Here is a 26873-nt window from a genome sequence, read left to right as displayed (position 1 = left end):
GGAATACTACTCAGCTATAAAAACGAATGAAATACTGCCATTTGCAACGACATGGATGGACCTTGAGAGAATTATATTAAGTGAAACGAGTCAGGCACAGAAAGAGAAATACCACATGTTCTCACTTATTGGTGGGAGCTAAAAATTAATATATAAATTCACACACACACACACAAAAAAAACTGGGGGGTGGGGAGAAGATATAACAACCACAATTACTTGAAGTTGATACGAGAAGCAAACAGAAAGGACATTGTTGGGGGGGAGGGAGGAGAGGGTGGAAGGAGGGAGGTTTTGGTAAGGGGCAACAATAATCAACCACAATGTATATCGACAAAATAAAAGTTTAAAAAAAAATAAAATAAATAAAAATAAAAAATAACATTGAGATAAAATTCACACAACATAAATTTAACTATTTTAAAGTGAACAATTCAGTGGCATATAGTACATTCACAATGTTATGCAACCATCACCTCTATCTAGTTCCAAAACATTTGTAACACTCCAAAGTAAAATTTCTTACCCATTAATCAGTTTCTCCCCATTGCCTCCTTTTGCCATCCCCTGCCAACCACCAGTCTGCATTCTGTCTATGGATTTATCTATTCTGGATATTTCACATAAATGGAATCATACAATACTTGACCTTTTGTGTCTGGCTTCTTTCATTTAGCAAGATGTTTTCCAGGTTCATCCACACTGTAGCATGTATCAGAACATCATTCTATTTTATAGCTAAATAATATTCATTGCATGTATATATCACAATTTACTTATCCATTCATTTTAATACACATTTGGGCTGTTTCCACCTTTTAGCTCTTGTGACTAGTGCTGCTATGAACATGTGTGTACTTGTTTGAATACCTGTTTTCACTTCTTTGGATATATACCTTGGCGTGGAATTGCTAGGATATATGTTAACCTCTACATTTAATTTTTGAGAAAAATTACCAGACTGTTCAGACTGTTTTCTACAGTAATTGGGCCATTTTATATTCTCACCAGCAATGTATAAATGTTCCAATTTCTCCACACTCTCACCAATACTTGTTATTTTCTTTTTTTTATTTTGTGGCTGGCCAGTAAGGGGATCTGAATCTATGGCCTTAGTGTTATAAGGCTGTGCTCTAGTCAACTGAGCTAACTGGCCAGCCTTACTTCTTTTTTGGGGGGCGGGGGGGCAGCTGGCCAGTACAGGGATCCAAACCCATGACCTTGGTGTTTTTAGATTGCACTCTAACAAAATGAGCTAACCAACCAGCCGTATTTTCCATTTTTAAAAAACTATTATTATTATAGCTATCCTAGCTAGTCTGAAGTATATTCTTAGCTTTAGCATCTCTGTTCTGCCTATCTCAGGAACAGAGTTTTCCTGCTGACCTCTGGCCTCTTTCAGGTTAGATCATACATAGCACATAGGCTATATGAAATGGGCCTAGTAGAAAAATATCCCTGTTCTGGTATCAGTCTAACCTGCTCCAATAGAGCCCCTCTTGTTGGCTCTGATCTCCTGGATTCAGCACAATGGACCCAGGATTCTGTTTATCATGCTAACTGATTTTTCCAGGTAGAATCCTTGCCTGCTTTAAACTGCAGTTTCTAATGTACTTTTTCAAATATGGTAAATACTATTTTGACACAGAACACATACAGCCTAATAATATATCTTAGAAGACCAAGCCTCCCCTTCCTGGCAGGTGACAGAGCTGAGCCTTTGCAAAACTAGCCTAGCTTTTACTGCTGGGTATAATTCTTCTGGTGTAAGTGTTCTTGCTGATATATACGAACAGGGATGTGAGGTGTTAATGGGGAGAGTTTAATAAGGCCACTTCCCATATTTCAAGATTCAGCTCAAGAATTACATTCTCTATAAACCTTCCTGGACTCCAACAGGAAACTCCTCTCTACTTTGTGCCCCCAATTGAATTCTGGATAACTTACATAATATCAATAACGCTAAAACTATATTTGTTGACCATTTACTATATTTGTTGGCATGCCTATCTCCATTTTTTTTTTTTTGGATTATGCATAGTCATGGGGTACAAAGATGACTGTCACCACCTGTGCCCAAGATGTGATAGTAAGATCAATACTATCAGCATGCCTGTTACCACCAATTGTGATTATTCCCCTTGTCCTCCAACCAATTAATCCCTGACCTCCCTCCCTCCCCCAACCCACCGGCAACCGTGGGTATGCTCTTTCCCTCTGCAAGTCCAACATGGCACTGTGGTCTTTCTTTCTTTCCTTTTTTCTGTCTTAGCTACCACTTATGAGTAAGGACATGTGGTATTTTTCCCTCTGTGCCTGGCTTATTTCAATTAACATAATTTTCTCCAAATTCATCTGTGTTGCTGTGAATGGGAGAATTTCATTCTTTTTTATGGCAGAGTAGTATTCCATGGTGTATATATACCACATTTTCCTTAACCAGTTGTCTGTTAATGGCCATTTAGCTTGGTTCCATATTTTGGCTATTGTAAATAGAGCTGTGAGGAACATGGGAGCACAGGTATAGCTCCAACATGAAGATTTCCATTCCTGTGGGTATAGATCTAGAAGAGGAATTACTGGATCATATGGAAGATCTATGTGTAGTTGTTTGAGAAACCTCCATATTGTTTTCCATAGTGGTTGTACTAATTTACAGTCCCACCAACAGTGTAGAAGCATTCCCTTCTCTCCACATCCTTGTCAGCATCTGTTATTCTCTGTCTTTTTGATTACAGCCAGTCTAACTGGGGTGAGGTGATATCTCAATGTGGTTTTAATTTGCATTTCCCTGATGATTAGTGATGTGAGCATTTTGTTAAGAGCCTGTTGGCCATTTGTATGTCTTCCTTCAAAAAATGTCTATTCAGCTCCTTTGCCCTTTTTTTAATTGGATTATTACTTTTTTTAATGTGTAGTTGCTTAAGTTCCTTGTATATTCTGGATATCAATCCCTTCTCAGATGTACAGTTTGCAAATATTTTCTCCCATTCTATAGGTTGTTGTTTTACTTTGTTGATTGTTTCCATTGCTGTGCAGAATTTTTTAGTTTGATATAATCTTGCTTATTTTTTCTTTTGTTGCTTGTGCTTTTGGGCTCTTGTTCATAAAATCTTTGCCCAGTCTTCCTGATATGTTTCCCCCATATTTTCCCTTAGTAATTTTACAGTTCCAGATCTTATACTTAAGTTTTTAATCTATTTTGAATTGATTTTGGTATATGGTGAGAGGTGCAGGTCTAGTTTCATTCTTCTGCACATGTGTATCCAATTTCCCAAGCACCATTTATTGAAAAGGCAGTCTTTTTCCCAATGTATGTTTTTGTTGCCTTTATCAAATAGCGGTTGGCTATAAGTCTGTGGGTTAATTTCTGGGTTCTCTATTCTGTTCCACTGGTCTATGTGTCTTTTTTTTATGCCAATACCATACCATACTGTTTTTACTATAGCTTTGTAGTATAATTTGAAGTCAGGTAGTATAATGCTTCTAGCTGTGGTTTTGTTTTTTGTTTTGGTTTTTTTTTTTTTTTTTTTGGCTTGTATTGCTTTGGCTATTTGGGGACTTTTGTTGTTCCATATGAATGTTAAGATTGTTTTTTTCTATTTTTGTGAAAAATGTCATTGGTATTTTGATGGGGATTGCACTGAATCTGTAGATTGCTTTGGGTAGTATGGGCATTTTCACAATGTTAATTCTTCCAATCCAAGAGCATAGAATGTCATTCCATCTTTTTGTGTCTTCTTTAATTTCTTTCAGTAGTGATTTGTAGTTTTCATTGTAAAGATCTTCCACCTACTTTGTTAAATTGATTCCTAGGTATTCTGGGTATGACTATTGTAAATGGGCTTGCTTTCTTGATTTATCTTTCTGTTAGTTCATTATTGGAGAATATAAATGCAACTGATTTGGGTGTATTGATGTTGTATCCTGAAACATTACTGAAAATATTAATCAGCTCTAAGAGATTTTTGATAGAGTCTAAGTTTTTCTATATATTTGATCATGTCACCTGCAAACAGGGACAATCTGACTTCATCTATTCCAATCTAGATGCCATTTTTTTTTTCTCTTGCCTGATTGCTCTGGCTAGTATCTCCTATACTATGTTAAATAGGAGTGGTTAGAGTGGGCTTCTTTATCTTGTTCTGGTTCTTAAGGAAAAAGCTTTCTGTTTTTCCCCATTCAGGATATTGGTGGTAGGCTTGTCATAGATGGTTTTTATTGTGTTGAGACACTTTCTTTCTATACCTAATTTGTTGAGAGCCTTTCTCATGAAAGAATGTTGAAGAAAAAGCATTTGACAAAATTCATCTATTAAGATAATCATATGATTTTTGTCCTTGATTTTGTTGATGTGGTATATTATATTTACTGACTTGTGCATGTTGAACCATCTTTGCATCTCTGAGATGAATCCCACTTGATCATGGTGTATAATTTTTTTGATGTGTTGCTATATTCTGATTGCTAGTATTTTACTGAGGATTTTTGCATCCATGCTCATCAGAGATGTTGGTCTACAGCTTTTTTGTTGTTGTTGTTGTATCCTGTCTGGCTTTGGTATCAAGGTTATGCTGGCGTCATAGAATGAGTTTGGGAGAGTGGCCTATGTTTCGATTTTTTAGAATAGTTTAAAGAGAATTGATATTAATTCCTTTTTAAAGGTTTGGTAGAATTCAGCAGTAAAGGCATGTAGTCCTGGGCTTTTCTTTATTCAGAGATTGCTAATTACAGCTTCAGTCTTATTGCTTGTTATTTGTCTGTTCAGGTTTTCTACTTCTTCTTGGTTCAGTCTTGGTAGTTTGTATATGCCCAGAAATTTACTCATTTCCTCCAGGTTTTCAAATTTGTTGGCATATACTTGTTTGTAATAGCCTCTAATAATTTTTTGTAATTCTGTGATAACTGTTGTAATGTCTCCTTTTTCATTTCTGATTTCTGTAATTTAGGTCTCTCTTTTTCTTTTTCTTTTTTTTTTTTTCTTTTTTAATTAGCCTAGTTAATGGTTTGTCTACTTTGTTTGTCTTCTCAAAAAAACAACTTTTTGTTTCATCTTATGTATTGTTTTGGGGGTTTCTATTATCATTTAGTTCTGCTCTAATTTAATTATTTCTTTCCATCTACTAACTTTGGGATTGGACTGTTCTTTTTTTCTTGTTCTTTTGGGTGTAGGGTTAGGCTGTTTACTTGAAATCTTTCTATTTTTTTGATATAAACACTTATTGCTATAAACTTCCCTCTTAATACTGCTTTTGCAGTAGCCCATGGGTTTTAATATGATATGTCTAAATTTTCTAGAAATTTTTTTATTTCCTTCTTATTTCTTCTTGGACACATAGGTCATTTGGGAGCCTGTTGTTTAGTTTCCATGTATTTGTATAGAGTCTTGAGTTTCACTTCTTAATTTCTAGTTCTAATCCAATGTGGTCTAAAAAGATAGTTGAGATGATTTCAATTTTTTGGAAGTTGTTGAGACTTCATTTGTGACCTAACATATGCTCTCTCTTGGAGAATGTTCTGTGTGCTGATGAGAAGAATGTATATTCTGTAGTTGTTGGATGAAATATTCCATGGATATCTGTGAGGTACAATTAAATCCTGTGTTTCTCTGTTGATTTGTTGCCTGGATGATCTGTCCAATGATGAGAGGTGGGTGCTCAGTTCCCCCACTATTATCATATTGGGGTCTTTCTTTCTTTAGGTCTAATAGTGTTTGCTTTATATATCTGCGTGCTCCAGTGTTGGGTGCATATATATTTATGACTGTTATGTCTTCTTGCTGGATAGATCCCTTTATCATTATATGGTGGCTTCCTTTGTCTCTTTTTACGGTTTTTGGTTTAAAGTCTATTTTATCCATTATAAAAATAGTCCTACTCATTTTTTTGTTTCCATTGTGTGGTGTATCTTTTTCTATACCTTCACTACTAATTAGTGCGCATCTTTACTGGTGAGATGAGTCTCTTGAAGACAGCATATAGTTGGGTCTTGCTTTCTGATCCAATCTTCCAGTGTGTGTCTTTCGAGTGTGCAGTTTAACCTATTTACATTTACGGATGTTATTGAGAGGCACTGTCTTAGTCCTGGCATTTTATGGCTTTTTGTTTAGATGTTTTAAGTGTCATTTGTTCCTTTCTTCTTCTTTAATTATTGGTCTTCAAAGTTTCTGGGGGGGTTTTGAGGTGGTAAGATTTAGTTTATCTTTCTCATTTGCATTTGTGTTTTACTAGTGGGCTTTGTTCTTACTTGTGTATTCATGCTAATGATTATTGTTTTCCATATTCCAGATGCAGGACTCCCTTGAGGATTTCTTGCAGGGCTGGTCATGTGGTGATGAACTTCCACAATTTTTGTTTGTCTGAGAAATACACCATTTTTCTCTTATTTATGAAGGATAGCATTGCTGGGTATAGTATTCTTGGCTGGCAGTTTTCTCTTTTAGTATTTTGAATATGTAATCCCATTTTCTTCTGCCCTGCAGAGTTTCAGTTGAGAAGTCTGCTGCTAGTCTGATGGGTACTCCCTTATAAGTGACCTGAAACTTTTCTCTTGCTGCTTTTAGGATTCTCTCTTTGTCTCTGAGCTTTGCCAGTTTGACTACAATGTGTCTCAGAGAGGATATTTTTTGATTGAATCTGTTTCAGGATCTTTGAGCTTCCTGGATCTGAAGGTCTGTGTCTCTCCCTAAACCTGGTAAGTTTTCCATTATTATTTCGTTGAATAGATTTTCAATGCCTTTCCCTTTTCTTCCCCTTCAGAAACACCCATGATTCAGATGTTTGTGTGCTTAATGTTGTCTGCTTGCTCTCTTAGACATTCTATATTTTTAAAAATTCTTTTTTCCTTTTCTTTTTTTGTTTGCCTGAGTTGTTCCATAAAGACCATCTTTGAATTTTGCAATTCTTTCTTCTGCTTATTCTAATCTGCTGCTTAAGCTCTCAGTTGTGTTTTCTATTTCATTGAATGCATCTTTCAGTTCCAGGTGTTCCGCTACATTCTTTTTTATAGTATTAAAAAAATGTAAATTTTTTTAAATTTACCTTTTTAATATAAATTAAAATCTCTTTGTAAATTTCCTCCTTCATATCCTGGATATTTTTTTCTCATTTCATTGTGCTTTCTTACAGAGTCCTCTCTTATCTCATTGAGTTTCCGTAAGACAGCTACTTGGAATTCCTTTTCAGTTATTTCAAGGGTTTTCTGTTCTGTAGGGTTTGGTACTTGAGAGTTACTGAATTCCTCTGGTAGTGTCATATTTTCTGATTTTTTCATATTTTGAGTATCTCTACATTAATTTCTGGTCATCTGGTAGATTAGTTGCTACTTCTATTACTCTGGCGTGAACTTTAAGGAGAAAGATTTCTTTCTCTTTTTCCAGGCTCCTCCAGTGACTCTCCTTGTGTCAATGAAGTCAAATATGTGGTGGGCCATCTGCACAGTGGTTGTAGATGTTACAAGGCAGTAAGCCATACTTGCAACAGTAGTAGCTGCGGTAGTGGCTGTTGTGGCCCACCTCCATGGAAGTTGTACGAGGCCTTGTGGAAGTGGCACAGGGTCTTGCCTTTTGTGTGGGTAGGTGGGGATGGGAGGTGGACGGCTGGGTCTCCTGCCTATCTGGTGCCTCCTTTGGCAGCAGCATCATGGTGCAGGGGTCTTGCCTTCTGTGTGGGTGAGGCAGGATGCTGAGCCTCTATCTCCATTTAGATGGAACTATTTGAGAGCAGGAACCGTGTCATTTACACTGGTACACACAATAAATGTTAGTGAATGAATGAAAGGCCATGCTCAATACAGAGGGTGGGCCTCACATAAAGAGTAGAGCCACTCTTTGTGTCATTTATTTAAAACTTATCAATGAACTGTGAGCAAAACGTATCCTAGAACCCAAAAGAAAAAAAAGCAGCAAAGGAGGTAGGAACAATGTTCCCCCAGGATGCTCTGTTTCACACTTTCAAAAGGTATAGACCCACTCATATGAAAACATCAGCTTGGGCACTTCTCAAGCCACATGCACAAACAGGGAAATGTTGTACTGCCTCTGAACCTACCTGTCAAGCTGATTCTCTTCTGCTGCTGGCACCCTCAACTGATGCCAGCAGCTCCCAAAGCACAGTGAGTGGATCCTAAAAGCCTGTTTGATCAAGGCTAATTTTCTAAGAAATCTCACTACTTTTGTAGGGGGAAGGTGTGGGGGGAAGTGGCCAGCACAGGTATCTAAACTGTGACCTTTGTGTTACCAGGCTGAGCTCTAACCAACTGACCTAACCAGCTGGCCTAGAAATCTCACTACTTTTGTTCTCCCTTTGTTGACTTAGAATAAGGATGGCAGGGTTGGCCATTCCCACCATGCAGATCTCCAGGAATTGAACTACCTAATTCTTTCAACTAGCCCCTGGCTGAAGAGAATACCATTTCTTAGGCCTGAGTATGCCTCTCTTGCTTCAGTGAGAGCAAACTTAGTCTTACTTGGTCATCCAAGGACACAAAGATGTTCAACAATCTGTCATACACTCTGCATGTTTTCAGTGAGAGCAGGTAACAGCTAAATGTCATTCAGCCTCTCCTAGGTTACTTGTTATCCCTGAGCATACCTTTCATATTTTAGCCTTTGTTCTCTTGCTCAGGTTGTTTTCACCACCTAGAATATCCTCTTCTGCCATCTCTATGGAATAAAGCTCTACCCATCCTGAAAGGCAGAGGTCACATGCCACCTCTTCTATAGGATGCTTTCTCTATTACTCCTCTGGGTCTTGGAAACACTGTGTACCTCTCTAAAACACTCATTTTAAACTGTTAGGACAGAATGTGATTTATCAAGGTCTTCCTACAAAATCCAGCACAGCACTGGCACAAAGTAGATATTTCCTTAATGTATTTAACGAATGAATGCCATATCTGGCTGGACTAAAATACAAGACTGTTTCATATCTCAATACCAGTAGAAATAGTGGAGGTGCTGCCTTGCAGGTGTGCCTAGGAGACCCCAGGATCTCAGCCCAGCCACTTCAACCCTTTTCTACAAAGAACTCACAGAGAGGAGGCCCAAAGAGCACTGTGTCCAGGGCTTTGAGCTGCAGCTTCTGACGATGGCTCCGGTCTGTCATCTTCAGCACAGTCCCTGTCATGGTGGTATTGGTTACAGCTAGCCTGTTGAGACAAAGAGTAGGGTATTAGTTCCCTGACACCAAAGCCAGGAAGGATCCTGGTAGGATTACCCACCTCCTCCAGGAATACTTCTAGCTCTTGGTGACTGCTCCCCTCTGCACTCTAGAACAGAGAGTCTACACCACTGGCATCTCAACAGGGAGTATGGAGGAACACATAACATTTACCAAGAATTTGCTCACCCTCTCTTCCCACATCCACCATCTCCTAAGTAGCCTACCCTTTAAGGATTATCCATTTGTGACCATTCCCACACCCAGCTGTAAATTTTCTGTTGTGCTTCTCCTTCCAGGGATTATCCTCTCTATATCTGTCCCCACCTCCCACCACGTGTAAATGTATTCTCCCATCCAGCCCAGGTCAAAATGTCATGCCATATGACCCAGTGACTCTGGGGACTTCTAAATTATCCTAATACTAACCCATTTCATTATATATAAACCTGCTGGTCATAAAAATTGAATGAGTCCTGTTTCTTGTATTTGAGTCACTGTAATACAATTTACCCCTGGTAAGATTACTGTAATTTTTATGACCTTCAACCATACTGCCAATGATAATTTTAATAAGAGAGTGCCTGTCATAATAAGAAAATGTCCTAAGAAAAACTGGACTTTGTTTCTCTTCTGCTGGAACACAGTGGGTATAGGAGGAGAGGGGTGTAAGATATGAAAGGTTGAAAACCACTGGCCCAGGTCCCGCAAGTGAGTATTTAATACTATAATACTGTGTAAGGTTGGTACTCTTTTCTGATGCATAGCTTTATTTCCCCAGCTAGAAAAAGAAGCTTCTGACATTACAGTGTGTGATTTATACTCCTGCCTGAACTCACAGGAGCAGCTGCTTCCTTCTCTAGCCTTGGAAAGCAATCAAGCCCACTTACAAAAGAGGCAGTGAGGCATTGTGATCAGAGATGTCAGGAGATCTGGCTTCTCACCAGGTCTATCAGTGACTTACTTATCTGATCATAAACTTCTTGGTCCCTCAGTTTCCTTCTGTTTAAACCTATGTAAAATCAGATGCTTCCTATAAGACTGGAAGCTCCTCGAGCTCCTCTTTATAACACTTCTGCCAGGTGTGCTGGACTTGTCTGACTGATCAAAATAAACAGTGTCATCTTTTCTATGGTCTGTTTCTCAAAGACACCTACAAACTGGAATGTTATCTACTTCTATTCAATGAGAGAAATGAGAAAGGAACTAACATTTACTAAGCAACTACTGTGCGCCCAGCATTGTTCTGACACTTTACATACAGTACCTCATTTAGTCCTCACAACCACCTTAGGAACTCACTTCTATTATTTGCTCCACTTTACAGATAAGAAAACAGAGACTGAGAGTTGAGTAACTTGCCCAAAGTCACACACAAGTAAGTGGCAAAGCCAGGGAATGAACTCGAACCTACCAGATTCTTCCCATTATACTATGCTGGCTAGTGATGGGCCTAGAACCACCCCACTCCAACCCATGCATTAAAGGCTCCAATCTTCCTGCTGTCACTAAAGTGCCACAGCTTGGCATCCTCTACTCCCATCCCCAGTTTGGCTGAACCTAGTCTTGGCTCTAATCCTAGACACAGGAGGGCTACGTGAACCCATGATCTGAGAACTGACTTCTTATCCTATGCTTTGCAGTTTCAATCCAAGCCACAGCCATTCCCCATGATGAAATGGCCTAGGGATCCACAAGGTTATATTGCTGTTTCCATGGGTAGCAAGGAAGAAACCTAAATCCTGGATCTTAATGGTCAATCATCTACTCAGTTGTCTGTCTCTTCCATTAAACATGGAGTTCCTCAAGGCAGGGGGTCAAGGTTTGGTGCATCCCTTTGTCCGCAGGACCCAGCAGAGAGCACGGCACATAGCAGGTGCTTAGTAAAACTTTGTTAAATAGAACTAAGCTGTTTTTTTATTTTTTTGGTGGCTGGCAGATACAGGGATCAAACTCTGGACCTTGGTGTTATCAGCACCAGCTCTAACCAGCTGAGCTAACCAGCCAGACCCAGAAGTAAACTGAATATTACAAGGAAGCCTATCTTCACCACATGGCTTAAGAGGAAGATGCAGTGAAAAAAAGCAGAGCACTGTGAACCAGGCAGACTTGGGTTCAAATCCCAGCTCTGCCACTTACCAGATTGGATAAAATATAAAATATTTGAGACTCAGTTTGCTCACCCAAAAGTTGGGATGGTAGTAATTCCTTCCTCCCAGAATTGTGAGAATCAACTGAAATAATAGGAAGGAAAGCACTCTACAAAGGGAGGTACAAACATTAAGATTATTACTCTCTTCAGAGTAGGGAGAAGCTGTGAAGAGGAGGCTGCAGGCAGCAGAGGAGGGAACAGCCAGCTCAGCTAGGCCTGGACAGCAGTGCCTGGTAGCTCTGTGGCTGAAGGCTGCAATGTGTGGGCATTCCAACAGCTTCATTTTCCCCTTTCCCCTTTGCTGAAGCTCATAACCAGATGCACCTACATAATAAGATGACAGATTATATATAATCAGCACTTACCATACAGTAAGCCCTTTGAGGGCAAGGGCAGGTTGTTGTCATCTTTATCCCCAGCACCCAGCACAAGTGCTTGGCACAGAGCAGGTACCCAGTAAATATTTGTTAAATGAATAAGTAAATGGATTAATGACTGAATGACATATGGCACTAGTTTGACATAACAAGAAATCCAAGCAGTACTCCATCCCCTCCCCACTCCCAGCCCAGGCCCTAACATATTATGCCTATAAAGGAGGCGAAGAGTTATGACACAACAACTGTTGGAGGAGTCATCACGGAGATGAGGCTGGAACCAAAGACCATCAGTCCACACCTCTGTACCATTTTTGTTAGAGTAGATAAACTGTACATGGGTATCCCAGGGGAGGCTAAAAGAGCCCTGAGGCTCTTGGGTGATAAAAGAGGCAACTGCTGAGGGGACAGCAAAAGAAAACAGAAACACCACAGGCTTTGAAGCCTACCCAAATGTACATTCAAATCACAGTTTTGTCCCTAACTAGCCATGTCTGTGACCTTGGAAAAGTTACTTAACCAGTTTCATCATCTATATATGACAATACCCACCTTACAGGACTGATGTAAGAATTAAATGAGATACTGTATATAAAGTATTGAGTACAGTGCCTGGCATGTACTAAGTACTCAATAAATGGCAGCTATTTGTACTATTCCCAGGATTGATAGGAATATTAAATAATAGAATGGTGCCCATCATGCTTTATAGCAAGTGCAATAGATAAGAGAAGACAGGAGGTCTATACACTCTGCCCTGAAAAGGGTGGAACATCACTTAACTGGCCAGAGCAACATGAAGGTAGACCTACCCCAGCCCATTCCCTGCACCCCCAAGTGAGAAAAACCCAGTCTCCTCCTGACCTTGGCATAGCATGGCCACTGAGCTGCAGCTTCCGGAAGGTGTCCTCATACTGAGGCAGCTCCACATATGTTATCAGCCACTGCACCACCTCATCCACGGTCCAGTTGTATACTGTGGAAAGAGACAAGCAAAGCCATGACTCCAGAATGCCAAGCACCACTTGCACTTATTGTTGTCATGGTCATATTGACATTAACATTTACAACATATGTTTGTGTATTTAAACATTACTCTCTCCCATAAAATCCCAAGTATGAAAGGAGTATACACTGAATGAGTCTATTTATATAAAACCCTAGGAAAGACAAATCTATAGTCATACAAGACAGATCAGTGATTAGCTGGAGCCAGGAGTAGGGGCTGGGGACTGACTGGGAAGGAGCATAGAACAACATTTTGTAATGACAGAAATATTCTGTATCTTGAATGTGGTGATGGTGGTTATACAAGTGATAACATCTGTCAAAATTCATCAAACTGTACAGTTAAAATAGGTGTATCTTAACACATGTTCCCTGAGAGCTGGGGAGGGCCATGGTAAGTGCTTCTGTACCATCCTGTCTCACCCTGTTGTCTTTCTTCTCCCCACCTAGCCCTGTATTTGTGCCAACAAGTACATGGTAAAAAGTTAGGCAAAGATGATTTTCATATCCAAGTGCAGCTCCACCTCTTCCATTTCATCCTCATCAAGAAGATGCTGTCCTGTGCTGGGGCTGATAGGCTCCAGACAGGTATACAGGGTACCTGGAAAAGCCCCAGGATAGAGTGGCCAGGGTTCACACTGCCAAGTCATCATGTCTATCTGCACCAAGCTGCAGAACAAGAAGCATGTAAGTAAAGCCCTACATAGGGCCAAGTTCCCTGGCCACCAGATCTCAAAGAAGTGGGGCTTTACCAAGTTTAATGTGGATGAATTTAAAGACGTGGTGACTGAGAAGCAACTCATCCCCGATGGTTGTGAGGTTAAATACATCCTCAACCACAGCCCCCAGGACAAGAGGTGGGCCCTGCACTTGTGAGCGCTTCCACTGTACTGTCCCCTCCTTACTTATGCCCACTAATAAATCCTACTTCCTGTCAAAAAAAAAAAAAGTAAAATAAAATAAAATAGATGTATCTTCTTGTATGTAAATTATACTTCAATGAAGTTGATTTTTTAAATATTTGTTTAAACTGTAAATGTGCCTAAGGTTGAGAATCAACTGTCTATCCATCCATCCATCCATCCAACTATCCAACTAAAGCATTCATAAAGGTCCCACTTAGTACCAGCCTGCAGGAAGTTAGTTCCTAATCCAGTGGAAGAGATAAAGAACTAAATAGCATCAGTGAAGCTTGGACTCTGATAAAGAAATATATGAGGAACACAGAGGAGAAAAGGAGTAACTGCCTAGGGGTTCAGGTTTTAGCCTCAGAGAAAATGATGACTTTCAACATAAAAGATTAGGAGGAACTCCTCTGAAATATTTTATGGATGGGAAGGAGGAAAGCACTCAGTATAGAAAGAAGGCAAGTGCAAAGCAAAGATATGAATTTTGAAGTGTCAAGAATATAGAATATATAGAAGGCAATAGCAGAAGAAAGTTTTAGCCACATCATGAAGGGTCTTCAGTGCCATGCTAAGACAGCTACTAGTACTGTCCTGGGATGAGCGGCCTGCCTCAGTTTGCTTTGGCCAGTCAAATGAGGTCCAACCTTTTTCACCGCAGAATCTATAGACCTATATTCTCACATCTATTGTGCACTTGGTATAGAGCACTTTGGGCACTCTGCATCCATTCTCTTATTTAATGTTGCTATTCAGAGCTGTACTGTTCAAGCAGTAGTAGCCAGTAGCCACAAGTGGCTATTTAAATTTAAATTTATTAAAATTAAATTAATTAAAAACTCAGTTCCTCAATGGCACCAGCCATATTTCAAGTGACCAATAGCTAGATGTGGCTAGTGGCTACCATATTGGACAACACAAATTATAGAACATTTCCATCATTATAGAAAGTTCTGTGGAGAGCACTGGTCAAGATAATTTACTATAATAATGTTTCAATTTTATATTTTCATTTTGAAGATAATCTAAAAGTAAAAACAAAATAAAAGTATATTCTGGGTCACCTAGATACATACATGAGTGTACAGACTCTCAATTTCAATGCCCATATTGTATTCATGAGTTGTTTTTGTTGTTTCGTTATTGTTTTTGGTGGCTAACTTGCACAGGGATGAAATCCTGGACCTTGGTGTTATCAGCACCACACTCTAACCAACTGAGCTGACCGACTAGCCCACATTTGTGTTTATATTGTGTTAACGCAAAATTGTTACAATGGGAGATATTTGTCTGAAATTTTAGGACATAATGTGCTTCACATCAATAATATATCTTGAATTTAGATATTTTTTGTTTGAATTCAGATATTTTAACACAAAAGAACCCAGAGATCAAAACTGATGATTTTACACAAAATATACATTCATAATTGCAATTCAAATTTTCAAGACAAATGTTACCCACTGAAAGATATAAACCACCAAGAACTGTCCCAGTTGCTGCATCCCCAGAGAGAGAGCCATAACATTATGTGATCACCTATTATGATCTATCTGATAGAACTATCATGGACATGGGTCATTTTTACCAACAAGCATCCACTTCTTCTTTTGGTGGCAATAGTACTCTGAATTTGTGTTAGGGAAACCACCCCTCCCTTGCTCTCAGCTAACAGCCTTCAGGTAAAGCTAATTTTAAATAGGCCTCTAGAAGTAGAGGATGTAACCCGAGCTAAGCCAATCAGTTCATTCTATCTTCCTGCCCATAGTACTTGTTTCAGGGGTGAGCACATAACCCAAGATGAGGCTGAAGAAACTAAATTCCAGGATTTTTGTTTGACTCATAGGAGACTGGTTTGCTGTCACACTTAACTAGTGTCTGGGATGAAATGGTCCTGAACTATAATATTAATAACAATAATAATATTAATAAAGCCATCACTTATATAGCACTTACTATTTGATGTTACTGTTCTAAGCACCTCACATATATGAGGATACTTCAAAAAGTTCATGGAAAGATTCATATTATCTTTTAATTCTATTTTTCCACAAACTTTTTTTTTTTTAAAGATGACCAGTAAGGGGATCTTAACCCTTGACGTGGTGTTGTCAGCACCACACTTTCCCAAGTGAGCCACAGGCCAGCCCTTCCACAAACTTTTTGAAGTATCTTCATATTAACTCACTAATCTTCACTGCCATCATGTGAAATAAATATCCCATTTTATCCCCATTTTAAAGCTGAAGAAACTGAGGCATGGAAAGGTTATATAACTTTTCAAAGTTACCCAGCCAGGAATTGGTAAAGCCAAGATTTGGTCTCAGGCATTCTGGCTCCATTGACCATGTTCTTAGCTTATAGAGAGAGATATGTCTTCTCTGGTGCTTCTGGAAGCCTTCAAATAGAGGCAAAGCTGAGCCAAGAGATAGATCCAGATGACATCATTTAAGCCCTGAGTAAGATCATGCCTGTAGACAGCCCTATTCATAGATACTTCGCTTTTGCACAACAAGTAAATTTCTCCTTTTGCTTATAGGAGTTTGAGAGGATTTTCTGTCATAACAGGAGCCAATTCTAACTGAAACAATTACTGAGTGATCACTCACAACATGGCAAATCACATCATCACTATACGTGGAGTACTGTAGCTAATCACTCCTCAATATTATAATGTTGTGATTTTTTAAATGGATAATCATAAGTGTCCCTTTTTTCGGCAGCTGGCTGGTATATCATAAATTGTCCTTTTAAAATAATTTTGATATCTATGTGGTACTTAAGCACATAGAAAGCAAATTTATCTCTATACTTTCTCAAAAGTCAATTTTAAAGAAATAGAAGTAGACTTAATACATAAGTTTCGGGAAAATATAGGAAAAATGGTCAGGGCCCCTCAGATGTTCAGAATCTTGCCAAGCATTTTATGTAAACAGGCATGCGCTCAGGTGTTCCTTGGTTATTGTCTAATGTAATTGCGCATGTGCACCCAGGTGTCTTGGGTTATGGACTTCAGTATAAGGATGAGTGGCTCTGATCCACAGCCCCGGGATGACACACACACCCCGCCCCGTAGGAGGGCATGGGGAGGCCACTACTGCTGCTGGAGGCTGCTGCTGCTAGTGCCCCCGGGACCCTCTGCAAGGCCACTGCGGCTACCGGACCTGTTAGCTGCTGCCACTGAGGAAGCTGAGTACTGAGCTCATGTCATCTGCCAACAGCTCCTGGAATCTTTCCCAATTACCTAGCATGGACCTGCATGTGAGGAGTTTGGGGACCCAGTCTGTACAGTGTGTTTGGAGGGTCTGAGCGCTAGCTCCGACAATATAAATGGAAACTTAGTATAATTAAAATAATGAAACATTTTGGCTTTAGTTATGATTTGCCTTACTTTACAACAAGGAATATGTTCAAGCCAAGTGAAGGTCAAACAAGATCATGATGTATTATTACTAGATCATGATGTATTATACAAATCAAAGTTTCATAGTAGCTTAAATAGAGAAAAATGGTGGGAGGAATGAGTCACCAGGTGGCACCCAGTAATACAGACATGCTGAACTTAAAGAGCCTGGGAACAACTGAGTTTCAACAAAAAGGTATCATTTTCTTGGACTGGAAGTTTATTTTTATTTAAAGTATAAATCTGGTTTTGTTTATATTTGTATACAAATTTTATATAGAAACTTAAGCCTCATTTTATGTTTGTAGATATTTAACATCATAATAAAAATAATTTAAGTCAGTACCGCAGGTCCTGACTATTTCCCTTAAAAGGAATTTGTATATTCCTCAAGTTTGAAAACCAGTGCTGTTAGAGCAAGAAGCCAAAAAATTTTTGAAGCAGAATGACAAGGTGAGATTCATCACCCTCTCCTAAGATTCATCTTTACCAAAAACTGTCTTTCATCAGAATGCTAATTTCCCTTTAATGGTCAGGAAACATTGAAGGCATGAAACACGTCCTATTCATTTTTACTGATCTACTGTTTCTAAAATAAGAGCTTCATATACAGTGGTATCAATAAGAATAGCTATCTTAAATGAAGAGTTCCAGAAACATTGATTGTGGGCCTTCAAATAACAACCACCACCCCTTCCCCCCAACCCCCCAAAAAACCTCCTTAGAAAAATATAGCTCATGGGGATGGGTAACTTTAAAATGCTGGTCAAAAAACAGGCATTCCTCTGGTAGGCACACCTCACACCTTAGGTTGTATCACTTTCACATAAACTAGAGAACTTGGAAAACTGGGAACTGTGCCTCATTCTCCTACTTCTCCCACAGTGGAACCCAGCACATAATGCATGGCAGACAGTCAGGAAGACATACTGAACAAAACAAAGTTGAAGACAAGAATGCTCCAATCACTTGATGTCCTCAAGAAGGTGCTGAAGCTCGGGAGGAGAGCTCTAAAGCTTTGGAGGTAGATTAGACTATCTGCAGAGGCATGGGAGGTGAGAAGGAAAAGGTGCCAAGGAGAGGAAATGAGGCAGGTATGGTATGCTCAGAGATTTCATCCTAGAAGACAAGATACTAGAGGCTTAGGTGAAGGGTGCTTAGTCACTGCTTGGTTAAAATTCTAATTCCCAGATTATACATTGGAAGGAAAAGAGAAATTAAATTCTAAGAGATACACTTGGAAAAAGCATGACAGAGCTGGGATTAAAGAAGTGTTGAAGAAAGTAGAATACACTAGCCATTATGCCTGAAAATGAACATATATCCTCACACATTACAAATGTGATTGTTTACTAAGGTCTGGGGCGTCAGGTAATGAAGGCATAGGAGAATGACACATAGTTATGAAGCACACAGACAAGTGCTAGCCTGTAAAGTTCAGAGAACAACACACTCCTGCCACTGCTGCCAAGAGAGCTCGGCCTCATCCAGCGCAAAGGGTCCTTTCTGATTGGCGTATAGAGTAGAAAGAAGGCCACTTTTTTGTTGCTAGAAAGGCCTGAGGCCAGCAGTGTTTCAAGGGCCTTTTGTCTACTGGGAGGACAACTTGATACAAGCATGGGCATAGACTCCTGGCAGGTAGGAACTCCTCTATTAGCACGTTACATCACAATGGAAACAGGCAGGAGTCACTCCAGACCAGGCTTTCTCAGCCCCTGCACCAATGACATCACGTATGGGATAATTCTTTGTTATGGAGGCTATCCTATGCATTGCAGGATGATTAACAATATCCTTGGTGTCTACCCACTAGATGCCAGTGGCATGCTGCTAGTTGTGATAATCAAAAATGTATCCAGTTAGGGGCCGGCCCAGCTCACTTGGGAGAGTGTGGTGCTGATAACACCAAGGCCACAGGTTCGGATCCCTATATAGGGGTGGCTGGTTAGCTCATTTGGGAGAGCGTGGTGCTGACAACAACAAGTTAAGGGTTAAGATCCCCTTATTGGTCATCTTTAAAAAAAAAAAAAAATGTATCCAGTTAAGGAAAATGTGGTATATATACACAATGGAATACTACTCTGCCATAAAAAGGAATGAAATTCTGCCATTCACAACAACATGGGACAAACTTAGAGAAAGTTATGTTAAGTGAAATAAGCCAGGTACAGAAAGAGAAATACTGCATGTACTCACTCATAAGTGGGAGCTATAAAAGAAGAGAGAGAGAGAGAGAAACAACAATCACAATAATTCTTTGAAATTTTAAAAGGAGAGAATAGAACTGAGGCCACCAGAGGTGGGAAAGGGGAAGGGGTAGGGGGGCTAGGGAGAAATTGGTAAAGGGCCACAAAAAATGTTTACATCATGTAACAATGAGATGAGAGAAAGAAGACAGAGCGAGAGAGAAGAGAGAAGTGAGAGGAGAGGAGAGAAAAGAGAGAAAGAAAGAAACTAACTCCAGATACTGTTGAATATCCCCTGAGGGGCAAAATTGCCTCCAGCTGAGAACCACTGCTCTAAACACTACATTAAGTGAGGCAGAGGCTCTCTAAGGGGGCCACTGCACTCCAACAAGGATAGACTCTGGATTAACCAGTCCCTATACAGTTAAACTGTAGGGAAGAAGCATAATGGCTCAAGGAAGTTTTGAGTGTTTGTTTTGATTTTTTTTTTTTTGATTTTTTAATTTTATTTTATTTTGTCGATATACATTGTGGCTGATTATTGCTCCCCATCACCAAAACCTCCCTCCCTTCTCCCTCCCCCCCCCAACAATGTCCTTTCTGTTTGCTTGTCGTATCAACTTCAAGTAATTGTGGTTGTTATATCTTCTTCCCCCCACCCCCGGGTTTTTTTTTTTTTTTTTTTTTTGTGTGTGTGTGTGTGTGTGTGTGTGTGTGTGTGTGTGTGTGTGTGTGAATTTATATATTAATTTTTAGCTCCCACCAATAAGTGAGAACATGTGGTATTTCTCTTTCTGTGCCTGACTTGTTTCACTTAATATAATTCTCTCAAGGTCCATCCATGTTGTTGCAAATGGCAGTATTTCATTCGTTTTTATAGCTGAGTAGTATTCCATTGTGTAGATGTACCACATTTTCCGTATCCACTCATCTGATGATGGACATTTGGGCTGGTTCCAACTCTTGGCTATTGTAAAGAGTGCTGCGATGAACACTGAGGAACAGGTATACCTTCGACTTGATGATTTCCATTCCTCTGGGTATATTCCCAACAGTGGGATAGCTGGGTCGTATGGTAGATCTATCTGCAATTGTTTGAGGAACCTCCATACCATTTTCCATAGAGGCTGCACCATTTTGCAGTCCCACCAACAATGTATGAGAGTTCCTTTTTCTCCGCAACCTCGCCAGCATTTATCGTTCAGAGTCTTTTGGATTTTAGCCATCCTACTGGGGTTAGATGGTATCTCAATGTGGTTTTGATTTGCATTTCCCGGATGCTGAGTGATGTTGAGCATTTTTTCATATGTCTGTTGGCCATTTGGATATCTTCCTTAGAGAAATGCCTAGTTAGCTCTTTTGCCCATTTTTTAATTGGGTTGCTTGTTTTCTTCTTGTAAAGTTGTTTGAGTTCCTTATATATTCTGGATATTAATCCTTTGTCAGATGTATATTTTGCAAATATTTTCTCCCACTCTGTTGGTTGTCTTTTAACTCTGTTCATTGTTTCTTTTGCTGTGCAGAAGCTTTTTAGTTTGATATAATCCCATTTGTTTATTTTTCCTTTGGTTGCCCGTGCTTTTGGGGTCGTATTCATGAAGTCTGTGCCCAGTCCTATTTCCTGAAGTGTTTCTCCTATGTTTTCTTTAAGAAGTTTTATTGTTTCAGGGTGTATATTTAAATCCTTAATCCATTTTGAGTTGATTTTAGTATATGGTGAGAGGTATGGATCTAGTTTTTAGCTGTATATATCGCTGTTACCTAGGCAGATGCCCTATCTAGGTAGGGTTTGGCAGCATGGTGTCATATACCCAGAGTTGCTGCAGTCTGAACAAATAAGACAAGATGAGCTGTATCCTGTATAACATCTCAGATAGCAACTCTGAATTCCAGCATAAAGATCTCACTCAACAGTACAGTTGAGGTATCAGGGCCCCTTGTCCCTAAGGTTCAAGTACCTAAAAGTTAAACGTCTTGTTCTGCTTTCTCATTCCAAAAGAGAAAATGGGAAGAAGCTCTGGGTCAAAGTGAGGAAGAACGCAACAGAAAATACAGAGAACTGTGGCTAGCAGTGAGAAGATACAGAATTTGGCAAGAAAAGCTTAGCACAGATACAGGTTCCAAATGACTCACATGTCCAAATCCCAGGAGGACATGCAAACGAGAGAGACTGTTCTAAAGTCATAAGTCTCCCATTCCCCCAAGCCTGTCCATGTTGCCCCTAACCAGATAAAAAATTACATCTCTGGGCAAAATGATGAACACCACCACACAGAATCAGAGAAGGCCAACCCCTAGAGTTTTCTACAACAAACAGTCCTTTGTAAGAGAGATGTACAAGGTAGATGTGTAGTCTCCAATCTTTTCAATGTTATAAAATACCTGTTAAAAAACTTTCAGCACACATTGCCAATATACAAAGATACTTCAAAAAGTTCATGGAAAAACAGAATTAAAAGATAACACTAATCTTTCTATGAACTTTTTGAAGATTCCTCTTATGTATATCTGTTTATAAATTAGATTCATGTACTAACACTAGGTATATTGTAAAACATACATAAAAATTAAAGAATGAGAGAAAAATAAATCCAGTATAAATACAAGCTTTAGTATCTTCTTTTTTCATTTTGTTTTGTCTTTTGTGGGTAGCCAGTAAGAGGATCCAATCTAGTATCTTCTTCAAATGAACAAATGATGGCAATCTATGGGTCCTGAATCACCTGTTGTAGTACGTCCCATTGGTAATTACATTATATTTTCTCACTAACAGAATCACTTGCTCCCAATGACTTCTTACAGAGGTAAAGGGGAGAGGTATAAAAAAACAAAAAGAACTTATGCATATCAGCAGTGAACCCCAGAAATTGATGTTCAGTTAGCTTCTCAGACAGTAAAGATATATCCTGGCCTCCATACTATGTTTCATAGATAGAAAGGGGCCTTTTCCATTTGAGGAATATTTTTATGTAAAATGAGTAAAACTTTCTGTTTTTTTCTGAGATAACCACACATACACACACACAAAAAAAAATGTTATCAAAGAATGCCAAATTCCTGAGCATTTTTGAAAACTGAATTCTTATTGTAGACTGTATTAGAAAAAGCAGTGAATTTGAACCTGGAAGATCTTCATTTCTATTCTGTCTGCCATGGACCAGCTTGGGTAAATCACTTAACCATTATGAACCTCAATTTCCCCTTCTGTAAAATAATCATCCTGTCATTCAACAAACATTTATTTTGTACTGTTCCATGCCAAATACTGGGAACAGAGCAATAACTGAGAAAGAGATCCCTACCCCTATGTAGCTTACCATCTAGCAATACCTATATCCCAGTTATTGAATTAAATGAGTTCATCTATTTTAAGATGCCTAGGATTTAATACAAACTTGGTAATAATTGTTTCTTCATATATACATTTATTCACAAAGGGGTAGATGTTAAGGTCTGGTCAGAATTTGGGTGAACAGAGATGCAGGTCCACCAGAGGAAAGAAACATGAGCAAATGCACAGAACTATAAAGTGTGGAGCAACCTCAGAGAACAATGACTCCAGTTCATCTGGAGTCCAAGGGTTATGTATGGGGACAAGAAGAATGAGGTATTCCTAAGGCCAAATGATAAAGGTCCTTGAAGTCAGGTGGTCTCAAACTCTAAAATCATTTATTCCTTGGGGAAAAAACATTTATTGAGCATCTACTACTTGCCAGGCACCACTCTAAGAGCTAGAGATACAACAGTACACAAAACAGAGTCATTGATTCCACGGTGTTTATATTCTAGTAAAGTGGGACAAAGTAAAACACTTAAACAAATAATCACATGTCAGGTGGTGATAAGTACAATGAAGAAAAATTAAGTAGTAAGAGGTAAGAGGATAAAGAATAGTGCTATTTTAGATAAGATAAGGGAGGGCCTCTCTGATGAGGTGACATTTTAAGCAAAAATGAAATGAAATGAAGGTGTGAGCCATGTGAATACTTGGGGAGAAGGGCAGAAGGAACTGTAAGTATTACTTCCTAGCACCTGAGTTACAGCAATATCTCCAGGGATTTGCCAGGGCCAATGCCTGGTCTTGGCCAATCCTTTCTCTTGTCAGGGAAAAACTATGCAATAAGAAATGAGCACCTGAATAGTATCTGTTTCCCACAATGGACCTGTGGTACCTCCAGATGAAGCCCACATCTACTTTTGTGGTTTCAAGCCCACATCTCAAGAGAACTATGTCTGGCAGGAAGGTTGCCAGTACCTTCTTTGCCTCTCCTTTAAACCGCTGCTAGTCAATTAATTGGTCATTTGGTCAGCCTTTGGTCAGCCATTTGGTCAGTTAGTCAGATACAACACAGTGATTAAGAATGTGGGCTTTGGGGGCTAGCCGGTTAGCTCACTTGGTAAGAGCATGATGCTGATAACACTAAGGCCAAGGGTTTGGATCCCCACGACATCCGCCAAAAAAAAAAAAAAAAAAAAGAAGAAGAAGAAGAAGAATGTGGGCTTTGGAACCAGATGCCTTGTTTTGAATCTGGGATCTGCCATTTACCAAATGTAAGACCATGGGCAAGTTATTTAACCTTTATGTGCCTCATTTTTGTCACCTATAAAATGGTGAAAATCAGAGTTCTCACATCATAAGAGTTTAGTGAAGATATGGGTAGCTCCTAGCATATAGTTAGTGCTAAAAAAAAGAATACTAGATATTATTATTATCACCATTCATTTACTCAATCACTCAATAAGCTTTTATTGGCTTCTACTTTAGCAGGTTCTGGGTGAGCTGCCAGCATAGAGATGAATATGCATGATCTCCATCCTCAAGGGCTCTCTTCTAGAGAAGAAGATATACAAGAAAATAAATGAGTAGAATACAGTGTGCTAAGTGCTAGGTCAAAGGGATACATAAGGTGATGTGGGAGCACAGAGAAAGGGGTGACAGACTAAGTCACAAAAGGCATCACAAAGCCCAGCTACTTATTTGGCTACTCTGGATAAGAGCATTCCAACACAGCTACAAAATTCTCCCAAAGTGGCCCTTCCTCATGATAGTGTGTGGCCTAGAACTGTGGTTTGTTTCTTCAAGAAGTTTCCCTCTGGCTGCCATCAGCAGCTTGTCATTTGGGCCTAGAGTGAGGTAGAGGTCTTAGTTTCTTAATATGATGTCAATATCAAGCCCTGAACCATCACTGCAAAAATAATCTAATCTAGGCCTCGTGTGACAGGCCCACTTGGCTACTATGCAAAAACCAGGTCTCTCAGGGCCCAACGGGACATGTTATTAAAGACCATCTATTAGAGCAACTGCAAGGCTGGCAGAGAGCCAGGTCAGAGAAAGACTACACAGTTGCAGAGTAGTAAGAGAACCTAGGAGTTGTGGAATGCTGAGTGGGCCAAACAACTTGTATAAGATCACATAGCAGTACAGCCAATGACAAACTTTTGTCTGCATTTTGTCTACTCTGGGCCAGGCCCTGTGCTGTGTTAGCATATAGAATCATATAAGATATTACCCTCAAGCAGTCTGATAGGAAAACAGGAAGGAGAACAGATCACTGCAATTAATGTGCTAAGTGCTACGATGAGATAAGCAGAAGAGGCTGTGGAAACACATAAGAAGACATCTAATTTCACCTGTGGTTTTCAGGGAAGATTTCCTAAAGAAGGGGATACTTATATTGAGTTTTAATTGTCAAGTAGGATTTAACACATTCAACAAAGGAGGAAGGATGGACAGAGGAAACAACATATGTGAAAGCATAAAGGGAAGAAAGAGAACAACATATCTGAGGAACTACTGATAAATCAATGCAGTGACAGAAGAGATGTGATGAGGAGTGGTAGAAAATAAGTGGATTAGAGAAGCAAGCATGGGCCTAGTATGCTAAACTCATCTAGCACAATGTCAGGTATATAGAAAGTACTCAGTAAAACTTTTTTAAACACCGGAATGTTTACACAAATTATAGGAGAGAAACAGTATCTTTTGTGGCCAATACTACAGAAGTGGATAAAGAATGACAGAAAACTACAGCATTAAAATATAAAGAAACTCTCAGGATATAAAAGATCATCATATTTTTATTTCTTTATCCATATTGATCTTTTTTCCCAACTGAGGTAATTCATTTTGAGATTACAGATGGACATTTCATTTCATCTGACTAACATCTCATAGATTAACATGATAAAAAATTGACATTTTCTACAATAATTTCTTTCCTCAACAATTACTGAATTTTCAGTACCTTACTTTGTTGAGTCTCAAATGAGACAGCAGTTGTGATCTAAGCTTATTGCGACTCCTACACAACCTCAAGTGTTACCTGACCAATAGTAAAGCCAATATTTATTGTCTCAAAATAACATGATTACTATATGAGTATATGATTATATAGGAATTTACTTGTAACATTTTAGTAATGTCTTTATTTCTCTAGGTTCCATTTAAGCATATTTCTTCCACCCAGAAATTCGGTGTCCTAGCACATTTATTTCATTATTTTTTTTAAAAAGGGAAGCCATTGTAAAATGTAAGTGGAGACCTAGTCAGATATTTATTTTAGAAAGATCTCTCTAGAACCAACTGAAGGGCAGGCTGCAGTAGAGCTAGGCTGGGCCAAGAAAAACAATACGAAGTACAATAGTCCAAGCAAAAGATGATTGAGCTGAAACTTCTGCTTTAGCTTGAAGCAGATGAGGTAACAGAAATGGAATTTACTCTCCCTCCTGAAACAACCTCCCCCCCCAAAAGAAAACATATATGAAAAAATGTTTTTCAAGACACTGGACATAAGCCTACAAAGGACAGTGATCCTTAAGAGATGGGAAACAAAGCAAGTCATACAATTGTCCCAGCTTATGACCTTGAGAGAATTTCCAGGCCATGGCACAGGGAGTGGAAACTAAGATCGAGAGGAGTAAAATGGAAAAAATGGAAACACACTATTATAAGGTTCTTATACTATATGTGACAGGTATAATATCTCTTAAGGGTAGACTGTGATAAGTTAAAGATGCATATTTTATTTCCTAAACCAACCACTAAAATAACAAAACAAAGTTATAGCTAATAGGACAACAAATAAGATTGGATCATAAAAAATACTCAATCCAAAAGAAGGCAGAAAAGGTGAGTAAGGGGAACAAAGTACAGATGGGAAAAAAAAGAAAACAAATAGCAAGATAATGGACTCAAACCTAATCATATTAATCATCACATTAAACGTAAATTGTCTAAACACCACAATTAATAGTCATATTGACAGACTGCAGAAAAATAAGACCCAACCATATGCTGTCTATAAGAAATGCATTTTAAATATAAAAATACAAATAGATTAAAAGTAAAAAGATGAAAAAAGATATCTCAAACTAACAAAAGTCAAAAGAAAACTGTATTTTTATCAAAGTAGATTTCAAAGGAAAGAATACTAACCAAGGATAAAGAAGCTCATTTCATCCTGATGAAGGGGTCAGTTAATCCAGAAGAGATAATAATCCTAAAGCTTTATGCATACAGTAACAGAGCCTCAAAATACACAAAGCAAAAACTGTAAGAAGAAATAGGCAAATCCACAGTTATACTTGGAAATTTAAATACCCCTCTCTGATAGCTGATAGAACAAGTAGGCAGAATATCAACAAAGGTATAGTAGACTTGAATAACACCATCAACCAACATGAC

The 26873-nt window shown here is 38.9% G+C and overlaps 1 protein-coding gene across 3 annotated transcripts in view; it reads right to left on the bottom strand.

Moving 5' to 3' along the window:
- STIM1 (stromal interaction molecule 1) overlaps positions 1-26873 on the bottom strand; it is a 224815-nt gene that overhangs the window by 33705 nt on the left and 164237 nt on the right. For all 3 annotated transcript variants that reach the window (XM_063093387.1, XM_063093388.1, XM_063093389.1), the window contains exons 4-5: positions 12552-12663; positions 9032-9147 (exon numbers count right to left, since the gene is read on the bottom strand). In XM_063093387.1, coding sequence (XP_062949457.1) covers positions 9032-9147; positions 12552-12663 — 228 coding nt within the window. The remainder of the gene's footprint in view (positions 1-9031; positions 9148-12551; positions 12664-26873) is intronic.

Source organism: Cynocephalus volans, chromosome 4 (assembly GCF_027409185.1).
Source record: "Cynocephalus volans isolate mCynVol1 chromosome 4, mCynVol1.pri, whole genome shotgun sequence".
Taxonomy (NCBI): domain Eukaryota; kingdom Metazoa; phylum Chordata; class Mammalia; order Dermoptera; family Cynocephalidae; genus Cynocephalus; species Cynocephalus volans.
This window is presented reverse-complemented; position numbering and strand designations above follow the sequence as displayed.